The 17204-nt window shown below is 42.4% G+C and overlaps 2 protein-coding genes across 2 annotated transcripts; both read left to right on the top strand.

Annotated features, from left to right (window-relative positions):
* Positions 1 to 583: 583 nt before the first annotated feature.
* Positions 584 to 3044, top strand: LOC308154860 (uncharacterized protein; the record flags this gene model as incomplete). Its single annotated transcript, XM_080528078.1, has 3 exons — positions 584 to 607; positions 877 to 1735; positions 3037 to 3044. The coding sequence occupies 3 exons, from the start codon at positions 584 to 586 to the stop codon at positions 3042 to 3044; spliced, it is 891 nt and encodes a 296-aa protein (XP_080384204.1).
* A 104-nt stretch (positions 3045 to 3148) lies between these two features.
* On the top strand, positions 3149 to 13480 carry LOC308154859 (intestinal mucin-like protein; the record flags this gene model as incomplete). Its single annotated transcript, XM_080528077.1, has 14 exons — positions 3149 to 3211; positions 3858 to 4041; positions 4128 to 4350; positions 4603 to 4781; positions 4867 to 4936; positions 5028 to 5158; positions 6070 to 6207; positions 6927 to 6931; positions 7122 to 7244; positions 7363 to 7461; positions 7709 to 7837; positions 8427 to 8515; positions 10166 to 10316; positions 13469 to 13480. 14 exons carry the CDS (start codon positions 3149 to 3151, stop codon positions 13478 to 13480), a joined length of 1596 nt encoding a protein of 531 aa, XP_080384203.1.
* Between the last annotated feature and the right edge of the window lie 3724 nt (positions 13481 to 17204).

Below are 17204 nucleotides of genomic sequence, written 5' to 3'. Positions count from 1 at the left end.
ACCATTCCGATCTCCCAGCTGGGCCAAGATGTGACATGCAATCCAACTGTGGGACTCATTTGTCAGAACAAAATGCAAGGTATTCAGGCAAAATGCTTTGATTATGAGATTCGAGTGAAATGTTGTCAATGTGGAAGCACGACACCCATCTCAACAACAATCCCAACAACTACTCAGCCTCCCACAACTTCTACAACCACAACACCTATAACCACAACTACAACTCCCACCACAACTCCTACAATCACAACAACAACTGCCACTACAACTCCTACAATCACTACTACAACTGCCACTACAACTCCTACAATCACAACAACAACTGCCACCACAACTCCTACAATCACAACTACAACTCCCACTACAACTCCTACAATCACAACTACAACTCCCACCACAACTCCTACAATCACAACTACAACTCCCACCACAACTCCTACAATCACAACTACAACTCCCTCCACAACTCCTACAACAATGACAACTGAGACTTCCACAATCTTGACATCCACTCCATCTACAACTCCACCAACAACTTGCAGTGGTGCAACAACTTGTCAATGGTCAAACTGGATTGATCAAGATGTGCCTACTACCGGCCCTGATGGTGGGGACGTTGAATCCATACAGAAGATCATTGCTGCTGGTTATGACATTTGTGGAGCTCCAGAGGCAGTTGAATGTAGAGCAAAGGAATTCCCAACCATTCCGCTCTCCCAGCTGGGCCAAGATGTGACATGCAATCCAACTGTGGGACTTATTTGTCAGAACAAAAAGCAAACTCTTCAGAAAACCTGCTTTGATTATGAGATTCGAGTGAAATGTTGTCAATGTGGAAGCACGACACCCATCTCAACAACAATCCCAACTACTCAGCCTGGCACAACTCCTACGATCACAACTACAACTCCCACCACAACTCCTACGATCACAACTACAACTCCCACCACAACTCCTATAACCACAACTACAACTGCCACTACAACTCCTACAATCACAACTACAACTCCCACCACAACTCCTACAATCACAACTACAACTGCCACTACAACTCCAACAATCACAACTACAACTCCCACCACAACCCCTACAATCACAACTACAACTCCCACCACAACTCCTACAATCACAACTACAACTCCCACCACAACCCCTACAATCACAACTACAACTCCCACCACAACTCCTACAATCACAACTACAACTCCCACCACAACTCCTACAATCACTACTACAACTCCCACCACAACTCCTACAACCACAACTACAACTCCCACCACAACTCCTACAATCACAACTACAACTCCCACCACAACTCCTACAACCACAACTACAACTCCCACCACAACCCCTACAATCACAACTACAACTCCCACCACAACTCCTACAATCACAACTACAACTGCCACTACAACTCCTACAATCACAACTACAACTGCCACTACAACTCCTACAATCACAACTACAACTCCCACCACAACTCCTACAATCACAACTACAACTCCCACTACAACTCCTACAATCACAACTACAACTGCCACTACAACTCCTACAATCACAACTACAACTGCCACCACAACCCCTATAACTACTATCACAACTCCCACCACAATTCCTAAAACCACCACTTCCACCTCAACATCACATGAGACTTACACCACGTTGACATCCACTCCATCTACAACAACTTGCAGTAGTCTAAACATTTGTCAATGGTCAAACTGGATCGATCTCGGTAAGCCTACTACCGGCAATGATGGTGGAGACGATGAATCCATACAGAAGATCATTGCTGCTGGTTATGACATTTGTGAATCTCCAGAAGCAGTTGACTGCAGAGCAAAGGATTACCCTTCCGTTTCGATCGACCTGCTGCCCAACCAAAATGTGACATGCAATACGGATGTGGGACTCGTTTGTAAGAACTCAAACAACGGTGGTCTTTGGCAGTGCTTCGATTATGAGATTCGAGTGCAATGTTGTACTTGTTTAAAGATCCCAACTACTCAGCCTTCCACGGCTATTACAACCCAAACTCTTGTAGCCACAACCCAAACTCCCACAACGACTGAAACACCTACAACGACATCTGAGCCACCAATTGTTATTACTGCTGGTGAAACAACTCAAGTGTCAACAACTCAAGTCACCGCCGCACTTGTGACTGCTTGCTTCTGCTCTTATAATCACACCAATTTTCCAAAGGGTAAGTTGCTATTATTTTCTAATACGATATATTTTCTAAAAAATGATTTGTCGAACTACCGGAAATCAATTGCAATTGTACTGAGCTGAAATTATTATTATTTTTTACCTGTTGTTTTAATAATCCATCACATGATTAAACATCTATCCATTCTCGTTTTAGATTCACTTGTCTACAATGTTTCGGACACTGATGGATGGTGCTACATAGGATACTGCAACAAGACTTGTCAAATAGAAATAAGTATCAGCAAATGTGGTTACCCAGTTACAACGACGCCATCACCCTCTACCACCACTAAACCGCCAGTTACAACGACGCCATCACCCTCTACCACCACTGAACCGCCCTCTACCACCACTACTAAACCGCCCTCTACCACCACTAAACCGCCATTTCCATCAGGGAAAGACTGTAACTATATTATCCCTCCAAGAAAGGTACTTACTTTTTGTTATATATCAATAGTTACTGTATGTGAGAGCTGATAACAGAGAGATGATGACAAACATTTCAGAATTAGCCCTAATGGCCCTTAGGCGGCAGGAGCCTATCTCCTGTTTCCGTAGCTTGAGGTGGTTTGATGTACAAGTACACCCCCTGGACATGACGCTGGTTTGACGCCCCCAATCCCACCCTTAATGCTGAGTGCCAAGCAGGGAGGCATCGGGTACCATTTTTATAGTCTTTGGTATGTCTCGTCCGGGGATCGAACTCACAACCTCCCAATCTCAGGGTGGACACTCTAAAGGCCACTGAGCAGGTAATGCAATATGTAGGTGACAGTGGTTGTAGGTTATTTTCTGTAATCATTTGCTTCTGTTTTGTAGAATGGTGACCGATGGACAGAAGACGGAACATGCCTCAACGGAACATGCATCGATAGCAAAGTTATTTATGATCACGTGAACTGTCCGGCCGTGAAGCAAATTGAATGTGAAAATGACCAACCTCCAATCAAAGTTTATGACGAGGCCGGATGCTGTTACCAGTATCAGTGTCAGTGTAAGTTGAACAAATCAAACATTTGTTGTTATTTTAATAATAAAATTGCTTACGATTATGATAGAATGCCCTCTAATCTGGTCATTGATCTTTGTTCAAATCTGAAAAGAATAGAACCCATTGGCTAATTCTGATATTATTATTATTATTATTATTATTATTATTATTATTATTATTTAATAAACAGTGTCATGTTTCATGCTTTTTTTCTCTTACACAGGTCTCTGCTATGGATGGGGAGATCCCCACTATGTCACATTTGATGGAACATACTATGGCTTCCAAGGAAATTGTTCTTACGTCTTGGTTAAAGAAATCGTGCCAAAATACAACTTCAGTGTTACTATCGACAATTATGACTGTGGTGCCCCAGACGGACTTTCCTGTCCTCGGGCTATAACAGTATATTACAAATCCTATGAGATATACATGACGCAGAAGGTCACTGATGGATCTTTCACAAACTTGGTAAATAAATCAATGTTGTAGTTTGACATGACATTACGATTACAGAGTTCAGGGTACTTCCTTTGTGTAACCAATGTTTGAGACAGTTTCCATGTACTGTACTGAGCACAATAAGCAATGAACAAAACACTTGATGGAATGATTCTTAAAAAAAAAATCTCATTCTTATTTGTCTTAGATTTATGTCAACAACATAGCCATCACCCCAGCGTATCAGACCAGTGACTTCCGCATATCGGACAATGGAATTGAAACACTTTTGGTCATACCAGCAATTGATGCCAAGGTGGCTTTCACTGGGCTGATGTTTAGCATCAACCTGCCCTATGACAAGTTCAGTGGCAACACTGAGGGACAGTGTGGTGAGTACAGCTGTTTCAATATCACCCTGTAACTATAATTACTATATGGTGTTGCATGGTCTAGAATGGCTTTGATTCTTTTCTAGGTACCTGTGACAATAACCGGACAGATGACTGCCGCTTGCCAAATGGGACAATTGATTCATCTTGTCCAAACATGGCACATCAATGGCATGTTCCTGACCACAATGACAGTCAGTGCATGCCACCAACGCCGCCGCCAACGCCGCCACCAACACCACAACCGACGACAAAACCAACGCCAACTCCACCCTGCTCACCACCAATTTGTGATGTAATTAAAAGCGAGTAAGTAAACACAGCAGAATTATATGGATATGGCATGTTGTATACAAAATGAAATCCGCTGAAGTAGAATTTTAGGAAAATGTTAGTCAAGGATCAAGAGACATCTACGATGAAGCCAATACCTCTATGGATATAGTAAAACAACAATTAAACAAAGTGGCACACAGCATGCGTTACATCATCACTGTTTACAATGCCATGCTGAGTGGAGTGTAAGTGGCCGCGCTAACTGAAACATTTCATAATTTGTAGCGTCTTTGAGGCGTGCCACAAGGTCATCCCCTATGAACCATTCCTTGAGGCGTGCGTCTTTGATGTCTGCCAACTTCATGAGGTTGGCATTGGCTGCACCAGCTTGCAGACATATGCTGAAGTGTGCGCAAAGGCAGGAGTTTGTGTTGAGTGGAGAAATTCTACAAATCAACAGTGTGGTAAGTTGATCACTCCACAAGGCCATAAAGCACAGACAGCTTCTCACACTGATGTTAATTCATCATTTTGTCTCACCATCTACAGTGTACAAGTGCCAGACACCTAAAGTGTACGAGGCCTGTGGTCCACTAGTTGAGCCGACATGTGATCTCAGGTATGCTTAATAATGTTTTTGATAATGGATGGGTTCAATGGAGGAAGAAAAGTATTGAAGTATTGACTCACTTTGGATTTTCTCTCTGCAGGTACAATTTCGTGTTTATCCAGACTATCAATAGATTCAGTGTCATGGGAGACACAAAGCAAGAGGGATGCTACTGTCCTCCTGGTACCACTCTGATGAGTTCTGGCTCAAACATCTGCCTCCCAAGTTGTGGTAAGTAAGGATTGGTCAGATAATACGAGAATGTGGGGCCGTACAGAATGGTGATGTCATAGCTGTGTCACAATGGTGCTGTCATAGCTGTGTCACAAGGCAACGCCCTTCAGATATTCACTTTGGCAATTACAGGCCACTCATAAAATGTCAATCGCTATGTGTCCTATTACATTTTGTTTATTATACATTTGTATATAAAGTATGAGTGTTTTTTTTAACTATTGACTAATGCTTCACATACACTTAAATGGTCTGAGTTTGGTTTAAAGCGCATGTATGTGGAGCGCAGTCAGATACCTGTGCTCCACATACATGATTGAAACCAAATTATTCAACGCAATTTAATGATCTTCTTTTTTATCTCTCTCCTTGTCGGGGTTCACCAGATATTTGTTATTTACCAAATGGACAATGGAAACAGGTAATGTAATATCTATGTGCTCATAGTCTTGGATATGTTCAGGACAAGTTTATTTTCAGTGATCCAGTTTAATACTATCTACTATCTGCAGCTCTTTGTTGAGGGCTGAGGTGATTTCTTAGAATTTTGGTGCAGACATGTAGAGTGTTGAATCATCTGCATACAGACACACAGGCTTTTTTTACAAGCAAGTGGAAGATCATTTGTAAAAATCGAGAAGAGCAGTGGTACAAGTGAAGAGCCCTGCCGAATCCCACACTGTGTATGTTTTGCATTTAAGAGGCTTCCATTAAAGAGAACCTTCTGTGGTGTATTAGTCAGGTATCCATGTAGGGCAGATGGAGTAAAGCCATAACACTGGAGTTTCCTTAATAGCAAGTTATGATCAATGACATCAAAGGCAGCACTGAAGTCTAGTATACAACTTGAGAGTCCTTACATTGTTACTCATTGCAGGCCAATGAAACCTGGGTGAGCGATTGCCAAGAGTGCCTGTGTAACCCCAACAACCTGAGTGTCCAATGCAAGCATGTGGAATGTCCACAACAGCCTTCCCTCACCTGTGATCTGGAGGGCCAAGTTAAGGTCAATGAAACAGTGGGCTGCTGTCTACAGTACAAATGTGGTGAGTGACTTAACAACCTAATAAAAATGGCTGCTTGCAAATATAGACACTTAGATAATCACTATAAGTGTGTTATGAAACACTGTTTTGAAACATTGTTCAATTGTATACATTTCTTTGCCAGTACCCTGTACTTCCAAGCAGGGTGATCATTTTGCATAGTTTTTGTCACATGGCAACAGAGGACAATAGTAACGTTTCTCTCCTTACAGAGTGTGATGTCACGCAGTGTTCTTCTACCAATCAAACTTGCCCAGTTGGATTCACGTCAGAGACTATTACTGGAAACTGCTGCCCCACTTGCGGTGAGTGAATGAGTGAGTGAGTTAGTGAGTGAGTGAGTGAGTGAGTGAGTGAGTGAGTGAGTTAGTGAGTGAGTGAGTGAGTGAGTGAGTGAGTGAGTGAGTGAGTTAGTGTGTGAGTGTGTGAGTGAGTGAGTGAGTGAGTGAGTGAGTGAGTGAGTGAGTTAGTGTGTGAGTGAGTGAGTGTGTGAGTGAGTGAGTGAGTGAGTGAGTGAGTGAGTTAGTGAGTGAGTGAGTTAGTGTGTGAGTGTGTGAGTGAGTGAGTGAGTGAGTGAGTGAGTTAGTGTGTGACTGAGTGAGTGAGTGAGTGAGTGAGTTAGTGTGTGAGTGAGTGAGTGAGTGAGTGAGTGAGTGAGTGAGTGAGTTAGTGTGTGAGTGTGTGAGTTCATTTGTGTGAATATTGGATATGCGTATTAGAGAATGTAACCTAAATGTATTCTGCCGTATTAAATTATTATCCCTATTCTTCAACTTACAGTGGCAAATGATGTCTGTGTATTTAACAACACTGAATATCAGGTGAGAATACACTCTTAATCTTGCTTGAAAAAAACAGATGAAGAAGGTCCTAGTCTGTTCATTTAAATGAAATGTCTTGTTTTCTAATTCCAGCCGGGTACCAAAGTTCCAGAAAACGACTGTCAGGATTGCCTGTGTGGTACCAAGGTGGATAACCAAACCCAACTGCATGTCATTGAGTGTAAGCCTGTGGAGTGTGACACAGAGTGCCAGCAGGTAAGTGCTCTCCCTAGGCCAACAGTCACATTTGAAGTGTTTTAATCCACGTCAAATAATTGCCCATTCTGTAGTAAACTAAACCCTTGACTCCTCTGTGTCCACCCCGTCCTAACAGGGCTATGAGGTTCAGAACGTCTCTGGTCAATGCTGCGGGAAGTGTGTACAGACAAGCTGTATAGTCGTGCTGGCAGATAACACCACACAAACTGTTAAGGTAAAAAAATAGTGGAAACAATACCTCTGACATACATTCTAAATGACTTTCACACAGACCCAAAAGTCCCAAAACAATGTGATTTCATGTACACATAGCTAAGCTATCAGTAGGTCTTATTACTGTTGCACCTGTACACTATCATAAAAAAATATGAATACACTGAAATAGATAGACAGTGACACTCAAGGATAATCATTCTCTCCTATTGATTTTTCCTGACATGTTCTTGACTTCACCTCCACAGCCTGACGACGTCTGGATACCAACTGAAGACAAGTGTGTGAAGTACGAGTGTGTAGAGATTCACAACCAGTTCATCACATTGGAGGCCAAGACTGTCTGCCCAGCCTTCGATATAAAAGACTGCGTACCTGTGAGTCGAGCACAATTTCAACACGACAAAATCATTAGCTTAATGACTAATTGAAAGCAAATGTGGGCGGAAATTAGTACAATAGTTTAAAAAATATGACTAGCCACAAATCTATTTTTGGGGCTAAGGCTGTTGCTGAGTACGTCCTGTATTGTTATGATGACGCCACCTACTGCTTTAAGTGAACATTGTAGGAGTAATCTGCTGAAGTGCAACATAGGCCTACTACTGTATATGAAAAGCTATACAAGTGACTTTAATGATGTTGACCTCTCTTAAATCTATTTCTCGTTTAAAGGGAACTGAAGTCATTGCCCCAGATGGTTGCTGCCATGCATGTGAAAGTATGTTTTTTTGTTTTTTTTTACTTTGGCTATTCATACTGTAGAACTTCATCTGTAAGTTATTTGTACCCTGAATAGTTTGTTGAACAAGGACGGTGCTTTGGCCACTCCTACAGTCCTCGATATATTATCTCTAATTTTAAAAAAGCCTTTGCGTGTTTAATAATTAACTAGCCAATTCTGCTTCTTTCCACTTTTTTTTTTGTCCAGTTATTTTAATAAACACGCCATGCGTCGTCTCAAAGACGTCTGTGTATCTGGAAAGCAAAGGCTGCCAGTCTGAACAGCTGGTGGAGATGGCAACATGTGGAGGATCCTGTGGAACCTTTTCCGCGTGAGTATTTTAGATCATTTCGTTGGCAGGGGTGGCTAACTATTCGGAGACTAAGAGCCTCCCAAAATGATTGGGGTACCCCAAAGAGCCACATCATACATGCGGGCTCGCAAAAGCACTCCCTCTCTCACACTCACACACACACACACACACACACACACACACACACACACACACACACACACAATACATTTCCAATAGGCTACGAGACCAGTGGTGTCATTTCAGCAAAAGCCAAGGTATGGCAAGGTACAGAATAGGGGGGTTGAGGGGGGGTTCCAAATCAGTTGTGCAACAGTCTATTTTGGTGAGTTGTTTCTATACAATTGACAATATGACATTAAGGTAATGAATAAAGGAGACAGCTACAGTATGTAGGTAGTAATCTACATCTTTCCTAGCAGGTTCAATCTCCTTAGAAACAAAACATTACAGATTTAGCTATTCTCAACTCTAAATTAACTGTACTGTTAAAACACTAGTATTGTAAGACCTCACCTGTGTCCCTGTAGGTGTGTCTGCTGCCCTTTGACCAAAAAAGCTCCTTGTTATGTCCATTTTCCTTTTTCTCACTGGCATATTTGTGTCACAGCTCACCTATTACAAGTGAGACGATTGACAATATCAAAAACATGCTTGCACACACACATATAACTTACTCACACACAAATTATTACAGAAGTGATTGAGAATAGAGACATGGTTGACATTAAACTAGCTGTTGTTGTACCCTTTAACATTCGCTAACTAGCTTGTTACAGTTTAGCTTCACAATCGCGGGTGACGTCAGGTCTAATGGTTTTTCACTAAAATAACATTTAATTAGAACATGTTTGTACTGACACAACATGACATGGACTTGTTCATTAATATATTACATTTGAACCAACGGTATTGTGGCGTTTATACGGTTTGTTTAACCCACCTGAATGAAGACGATCACGGACAAGGTTTGAACATGACCGTTACTCCGTGGGCGTGGCTTGTTGAGGGACCGTTGCTAGGCGACTAGTCAGAGCAGAATCCTCCGTCCCGCTCGAGGACAGGCTGGCCGGGGGGTGAGATGGAGCGGGAGGATGTTGAGTTACCGTCGTGGATAAAATCACCAACATGACAACACGTGTTTCAGATACAATTTTCAGGGGATTTTTTGGCGAGTGCCATGAATTGCCAAACCAAAACGATGCCTATTGAGACACAGAGAGCGAGCCACTCACTGTTAATGAATGAATGGATTAAAGAGCCGCATGCGGCTCGCGAGCCACGGGTTGGCCACCCCTGTAATCTAGGGGCAACATCAAAACATCATTGTTTTAGGGGCACTAATACATCCCTAACCATTGAGAAAACCATAACGCTGCATGTATTTGTGGTAGTGGACAAAACGTTGCTGTACATTGAATTATTGACAGGATCATGGGTATCACATTACATTGTATATTATGGATCCTGAATCAGCTGTGCTGTAAACTGTTGGAACACAGTGCACAGCTGATTAATCAATTAAACCAATAGAGTGAGACAGGATATGTTCATGCAAGGTGCCTTTCAGGAAGTAGTGGAGATCGTGCACCTAGCCTATTCCCACTGTCACTGCTTCCTCAAAAACATTTCTTTTTATAACACCTGCATGTTGCTGTCTGTTCTCAGGTATTCAGTTCAGACCACGATGATGGAGCGCTCCTGCTCCTGCTGTCAGGAAACATCCACCAGTACGAAGGAAGCTGAGATGATCTGCCCAGATGGGTCAAAGTTCAACCACCCCTACATCTACATTGAGAAATGTGGCTGCCAAGAAACGGTTTGCACAGCTCCGGGAACGACCCCATCACCCACGACAACAAGGCTGCGACGTGGAAGACGATGAACGAGAAGCCATTATCACTACCTAGATTAGTCCTCTATATTTATGTTTAACTCACTTTCTTGCGCAATCGATTTGCAATAGAGTAGTAGTAGTTTCTGCTTCTTTCTCTAATGCGTTTGTTTCAGTCATTCAAAATACATCAATAAACCAAATGGCTAAAGGCTATGCATATTTACACGTGTCTTGTTTTTATTTAATTCTACCTACAATGTGATCTTGCCTGTTCCAAAATATTACAACACAATAACTCAATGGCCCAACCTTTTTCCGAGCAATTAAACCCAGTTCCCCTGTGTGGCAAACATATGTATCCTTAACATCCGTAACATATATTTTGCCTTTTATCCCTAATCATTACAGTGTTCTCTATGTTCATTAAAATAACCTACCTAAATCCAACCTAAATCTGTGATCTGATTGGCATCCATTCATCTGTGACAATCACACAGCCGAGAAAGGTCCTGGGCGGTTAACACTAGGAACGCCAACCCAACCCATTCGTTAGAATTATAAGGTTCTATCTCCATTTTTGTCAAAATTGAGTTTTTTACATAATCTGATCCATTAGGTGTTTATTAATGCCTGTGTGGTGTTATTTTTAAAATGTTGAAATGTTTTAGTTAGTAATTAATAAAATACAAAGGTTCCATCTCACAAAACATAATGGAATGTAAAAACTTTGACGCTCAATATCTCTGAACTGCCCTAAACGGAGATAGAACCTTATCATTCTAAGCTCACGCATTGTCACCTACTCTTAGAGCCAGATAGACCCCTAGTCTTTAGAATGGAAAGCTGTTACTGACACACAAAGATCACTAAATGGCGCCTCTTGTACAGCCTGCTACTCACAAACTTCCCCACACCCCACCCTATACCTCCTACCAGAACTATAGTTGGCTACTATACTAATGTGCAGTGAAATGTCTTTTTGGTAGCCCCTTAAATACTACAAAATGTATAAATGTTATCACTTCACAGTTATGATGGGAGTAAAATTCTTGTGTCTAGGTCCCTCGACCTCACAGCAGCAATGATAATTTCAGATTGCTTCTTCTTCTTCTTCTTCGTCGTATGGGTTGTTGTTTTCCTCTCCACTCCACCGGGCTCGGGGCCGTGGGGCTACCCTTTTACCACCCCGAGACCTGGTTGAGGGGCTACCCTTTTACCACCCCGAGACCTGGTTGAGGGGCTCACCCGGGCTATATTTCTGGACACCCCTCCAGAAGCCACGTCGTCCTCTCGTCGTCTAATACCGACAGACCATGCATCCCATTGGATGGGTGGTACACCGTGCAGTCCAGGATAACATGGTCTGCGGTTTGGTCCTCTGCGCCACACTCGCACGACGCATTTGGGGCCAAGCCCCATCTGTGCGTTGATGAGCGGAAATGCCCGACGCCGGTCCGGAGGCGATTGAGCCTCACCCAGGATAGCCTTGGCAAGTCAGATTGCTTAATAGGACGCCTGAGGACAGTTACCCCGAGACTCAGTAGCCCCCGAGGACAGGATCACAGCACAGAAACAGTCTTAGTCAAAATAGTAAATGATCTTAGACTTACTGACTTAAACCAAGTGTCAATACTTTTTCTTTTAGATTTGAGTGCAGCATTCGATACCATTGACCATAATAACCTTTTAATTCACCGCCTTGAGAAGTGGGTTGGTCTCTATGATAGTGTTTTAAACTGGTTTCAAACATACATTACTGGGGGAGAATTTGATGTTAGTCTAGAGTCTAGACTCTAGGGGATCATGTGTCTGTATGACATCCTTACCTTTCGGTGTAGCCCAAGGTCTTGTACAGTGGAGACAAACAGTAATAAGACATGCGCAGCATAAAAATAGGGAAGAGTGAGTGGCAGGCTACAGTAGGGGAGCAGTGTCAGTTGTAGGCCATTGCGAACAGCTGTGTTTTGAGCAGTTTTTTGTAAATGAATGCAATGTGTCTGCATGAATGCAATGTGTCTGCAACATCCTCATACACCTGGGCACCAACGACATCAGAGCTAGACAGTCAGAACCTTTAAAAGCAGATTTCAAAGCTCGTTTAACCACCCTGCTCGTGGCCTGGGGTGGTCCAGTGGTCTAGCACCGCGGTCGACAGTGCACACATATGCCCATGTCGGCATGGGTTCGAATCCAGCCCATGCCCTGCTGACATGCCCTCTCTCCCTTCTTCTCCTACTTTCCTGTCAGTCTTCACTATCTGTCCAATAAAATGAAAACAATATGAGTGGGACTGCCCCACTCAGAAAAAAAGAAAGAAAAAAGAAACACCCTGCTGAACACTGGACACCGGATCATCATCTCTAGGCCCCTCCCTACCCACCAGAGGGGTGCTGAGAGATGGTCCAGACCGTCCTCCCTTCACACCTGGTTACTAAGGTTACTGTACCAGAGACTCCATCTCCAACACCTACAGTACAGAGTAGCTTGTGTAAAGACAAAAAAAAAGGTCTTGTGGAAAACTAAGTTACAGGTTCACCGTGCCATTCTAAAAGAAAAAAATGCTACTTATAATAATAATAATAATAATAATAATAATAATTCATTATATTTATATAGCGCTTTTCCGGGGCTCAAAGACATTGAATAATAATAATAAAACTGTTCGAAGTGAGAGAAGGACCCACTTCTCTAAAATTATTACAGAGAATTTGTGGAAACTGTCTGGTTTTGTTCTCCGCCATTGATAGACTACTAAATCCAACCCCATTTGACCCCACTCAATCAGGTTACAGTTGGGGTCGCCATTTCCTTGGCGACTCCTTGGTGCCCTCTGGTGGTCTTGGGACATTACTACACTCCCTGTTCCTTTCTAATGGACTTTCTAATTCCTTTCTAATGGACCTCTAATGGACCTTGGCGACTCCTTGGTGCCCTCTGGTGGTCTTGGAACATTACTACACTCCCTGTTCCTTTCCTCGTCATGGACTAATGCGTGACACCTGTGTGTGTTCGGCACTTGTGTATTTATGTCCTCACTTCCTGGTCTGTTCAGTGTAAGTGTGTAAGTGTGTAAGTGTGTAAGTGTGTAAGTGTGTGAGTGTGTGTTCCTTCTCTGTTACGTTTCTGCCTTGCAGAGGGAGCTGTGAGCTGCACTAGCCAGAACATCTGCTTTGAAATGTGGAAGAATGTGTAAGCTTCTTTAAAGACAAAGTCACGTCTATAAGGGGCAGCCATTGCTAATACAGCTAATAAGTTTGGTGACGCACCCAAAAACAGACCCCCGAAATGGAGATGTTTTAGCAATATTACGCAATTGATTGATTGATTGAAAACTTTATTAGAAGATTTGCAGAAGTAGGTACATGAAAGTACATATTACATACAAGGTCAACTAACAGGATAAAAACCCAAGAAAGCCACTGGCTTATTTCAATTGGGGTCCTTGATTCTCAATTCATCGTTACATGTAAGACAGACAAAAAAGCTAGTACTATCTACAAGATAATACAGACAAATAACTATTACTATCTACAAGATAAACACACATCCATCATGGGAAGAACAATACAACAAAACATAAGGTATGTACAGCGGGTAGGACAGGTGGGGACATACACCACAGGTGGGGGCGGGGGACAAAACACAAAGTATGTACAGTGGGTAGTTCGGGTCTTTTAATCTGATTTTTGATTTAGAGGGTCCAGTTACGGATTGCAGCCTCCTGTAAATGTTTTTTGAGAGTGGTTTTGAAGGTGGGCAGTGTTTTGCACTCCTTTAAGATTATAGGAAGGGCGTTCCACATTTTTACTGCATAGTTTGCAAACGAGTTTAACCCCTTGTTTGTGGTGCAACGCGGTTGAACGTGGTTCGTGGAGCTTCCTCTGGTGTTGTATGTGTGGACGTTGTTCACTTTTTGGAAGTATGTTGACAGGTACTTGGGTGTCTTTGTGGTGTAGCGTATCTTGAAGACCAGGCCCAGTGCAAGCTGCTGCACTCTGTCAACTACTCGTAGCCAATCAAGGCTCAAAAAATGAGCAGCGGTTAGATGTGTCCTAGGGTTGAGGCCTAGCAGAAGCCTAACCAGTTTATTTTGGGCTGTCTGGAGTCTTGTTTTATGGGCCTTTGTGGTTCTATAGTACCATGATGTTACGGCATAGTCGAAGTGACATTGAATGAGAGCTCCTGATAGGGTCCTCAGTGTGTTTTTACTGACAAGTGAGGATATCCTGTACAAGAATCTAGTTCTATGGTTAACTTTTTTGATTACTTTTGCTGCCATTTTATCTCCGGAAAGATTTGCCTCTAAGATGGAGCCCAGGTATGTAATATCCTCTTTTCTTGTGATATTAATGTTACCCACTTTTATTTTAAAATGTTCAGCCTTTCTGAGTTTAGATGGGGATCCGTATAGGATGGTTTCAGTTTTACCTAGGTGTATTGATAGTTTATTGTCAGCTAGCCAGATGCAGATTCTACTCAGTTCAGTGCTTAGCGCTTTTTCCACCTGCAATATGTCCCTGTCAGAGACCAGCAGAGCCGAGTCATCCGCGAACAGGAACAAATTGCAATCACATGCTGATGACATGTCATTCACATATATTAGGAACAGTAAAGGTCCCAAAATGCTTCCTTGTGGAACGCCGCAGGTCACTGGGAGGGGGGGGGACAGTGTTCCGTTCACACTAACCACCTGTTCCCTCCCCTCTAAGTAGGATTGCATCCAGCTCACCGATGTTCTATCGAACCCAATTGCTTTCAGTTTATCTAACAATATGTGGTGATCTACTGTGTCGAAGGCCTTCTGGAGGTCCAGCATGACCATGCCGCAGTACTTGCCCGAGTCCACCTCATGGTTGATGTGGTCGTTCAAATAGAGAAGGCATGTGTCAGTGGAATGGGATGTTCTGAATCCTGATTGAAATTCATACATCAGCTTTTTTTCGGTAAGGTACCTATCGACCTGTTCATAAACTATTTTTTCCATAAGTTTCGAGATGGAATTAAGAATAGAAACAGGTCGGTAGTTGCCTGGGTCTAATTTGCTTCCTTTTTTATACAGTGGGGTTACCCTTGCTATTTTAAAGTCAAGGGGGACGTGTCCCTGTTTGATGGAGAGGTTTATTATGTGGGTGATGATTGGGGTAATGGAGGCAGCTGAGTCTTTTAGAAATCTGGCTGGAATATTGTCATGGCCCGTGGCCTTTTCTGAGTGTAGAGCGCCTAGCTTTTTAAACACCTCATCGTTTGACACCATGGAGAGTTTAAAATCATCATTGCGTACACCCAGTTTATTGTAGAACTCACGGATGTGCTCTACACCATAACGCCCTGAGTGGGGTGGTAGATTGTTAACTAATTTAGTGGCTATGGTTGTAAAGAAAGTGTTTAAGCACTTAGCCACATCCAGCTTGTCTGTAAGGAGAGAATCACCAGATTTGATGCTGATGTTTGTAGACCTGGTTTTGAGTTTTTGACTGCAACCTAGTTGGCTATTAAGTAGCTTCCAAAGGTCACGTGGTTTGTTTAAGTTTTCTTCGATTTTGTTATCGAGGTATTCTTTCTTAGCAGATTTGGTCATGGTAATTACCTGATTGCATAGTTTGTTGCATTGTTTTTTAATTTTCTCAAAGTGGGTTTTGTGATCTTCGTTTAAGTGTTTCACTAATTTTGATTTGCATTTTTGAACTTCAGAGCATTTTAGGTCTCTGACTTTCATAGCATTTAGAATGTCCGAATTCATCCATGGTTCCGATCGGGTTTTAACCCTGGTGGTTCTCATGGGGGCTATACTGTCAATAATATTTAGGAATTTGGTTTTGAAACCTAGCCATGCCTCTTCAACCTGTGTGCATTTTAGTTCATCAAACCAGTCTTGATTCTCCAGTTTATGGTTTAAGGCCTCACTAGAATAGGATTTAAGGGATCTAGTAGTTATAGTTTTATGACCGCCAGCCTTGGGTTTTTGTTTTTTACGAGTGCAAAAGATCATGTAATGATCACTTAGCCCACATACAATAACCCCACTCTTGGAGATTTTGGACTCATCCGATGTTAGAATGAGATCTATGGTGGTTTGAGTAGAAATACACACCCTAGTGGGTTTGGTAATTTGTTGACGGAGACCGTGTAATTCAGAAAACCTAGTGAAGGATTTGAAAACGGATGCTTCATTTCTGAGCATGTCCGTGTTCAAATCTCCAATAAGAATCTTTTCCACACAGTCAACGTCATCCATGCATCCCTCAAGAATATCATAGAAATCACTCTGATCGGGAGGTCTGTAGATAGAACCAACCAGCACCGGTTTTGCTTTGTTAAAGATAATTTCAACCCAAACAGATTCTAATTTGTCATGATTCAGGTCATCACGGGTGTTAAAGATAATATCGTTGTGAATGTACATGCAGACACCACCCCCATACCTGTTCCTGTCGTTTCTGATGACTGTGTAGTTGACTATTTCAATCTCTGGGTCTTTGATGGATTCATCAAACTTGGTCTCAGAGAAGCTCAAAATATAAACCTTGCTGTCATGGAACATTTCTCTGATTTGGTCCAGTTTAGGCACAAGTTCACAATCTGAACTCAGAGCAACATTGTAACTCAGACCAGCATCAACATGTGCTCTGGATCCAGTCCCTAGTAAATTGCTCAATAATTGATATGATAGTTTGGCCCCCTCTATTCTTAAGATAATTAATACCTCATTGGAAACCAGCATATTTCCTACTGCCTTTAAGACTGCTGTAGTGAAACCTCTGCTTTGCAGACCGATACCTAACCTACCCTTCATGAGCAAAGTACTTGAAAAAGTGGTTTTTAATCAGCTTAATACCTTCCTCGATGAAAACAGTATCCTAGAGAAGTTCC

Source organism: Nansenia antarctica (genome assembly GCF_963989245.1).
Source record: "Nansenia antarctica genome assembly, chromosome: 4".
Classification (NCBI taxonomy): domain Eukaryota; kingdom Metazoa; phylum Chordata; class Actinopteri; order Argentiniformes; family Microstomatidae; genus Nansenia; species Nansenia antarctica.
This window is presented reverse-complemented; position numbering and strand designations above follow the sequence as displayed.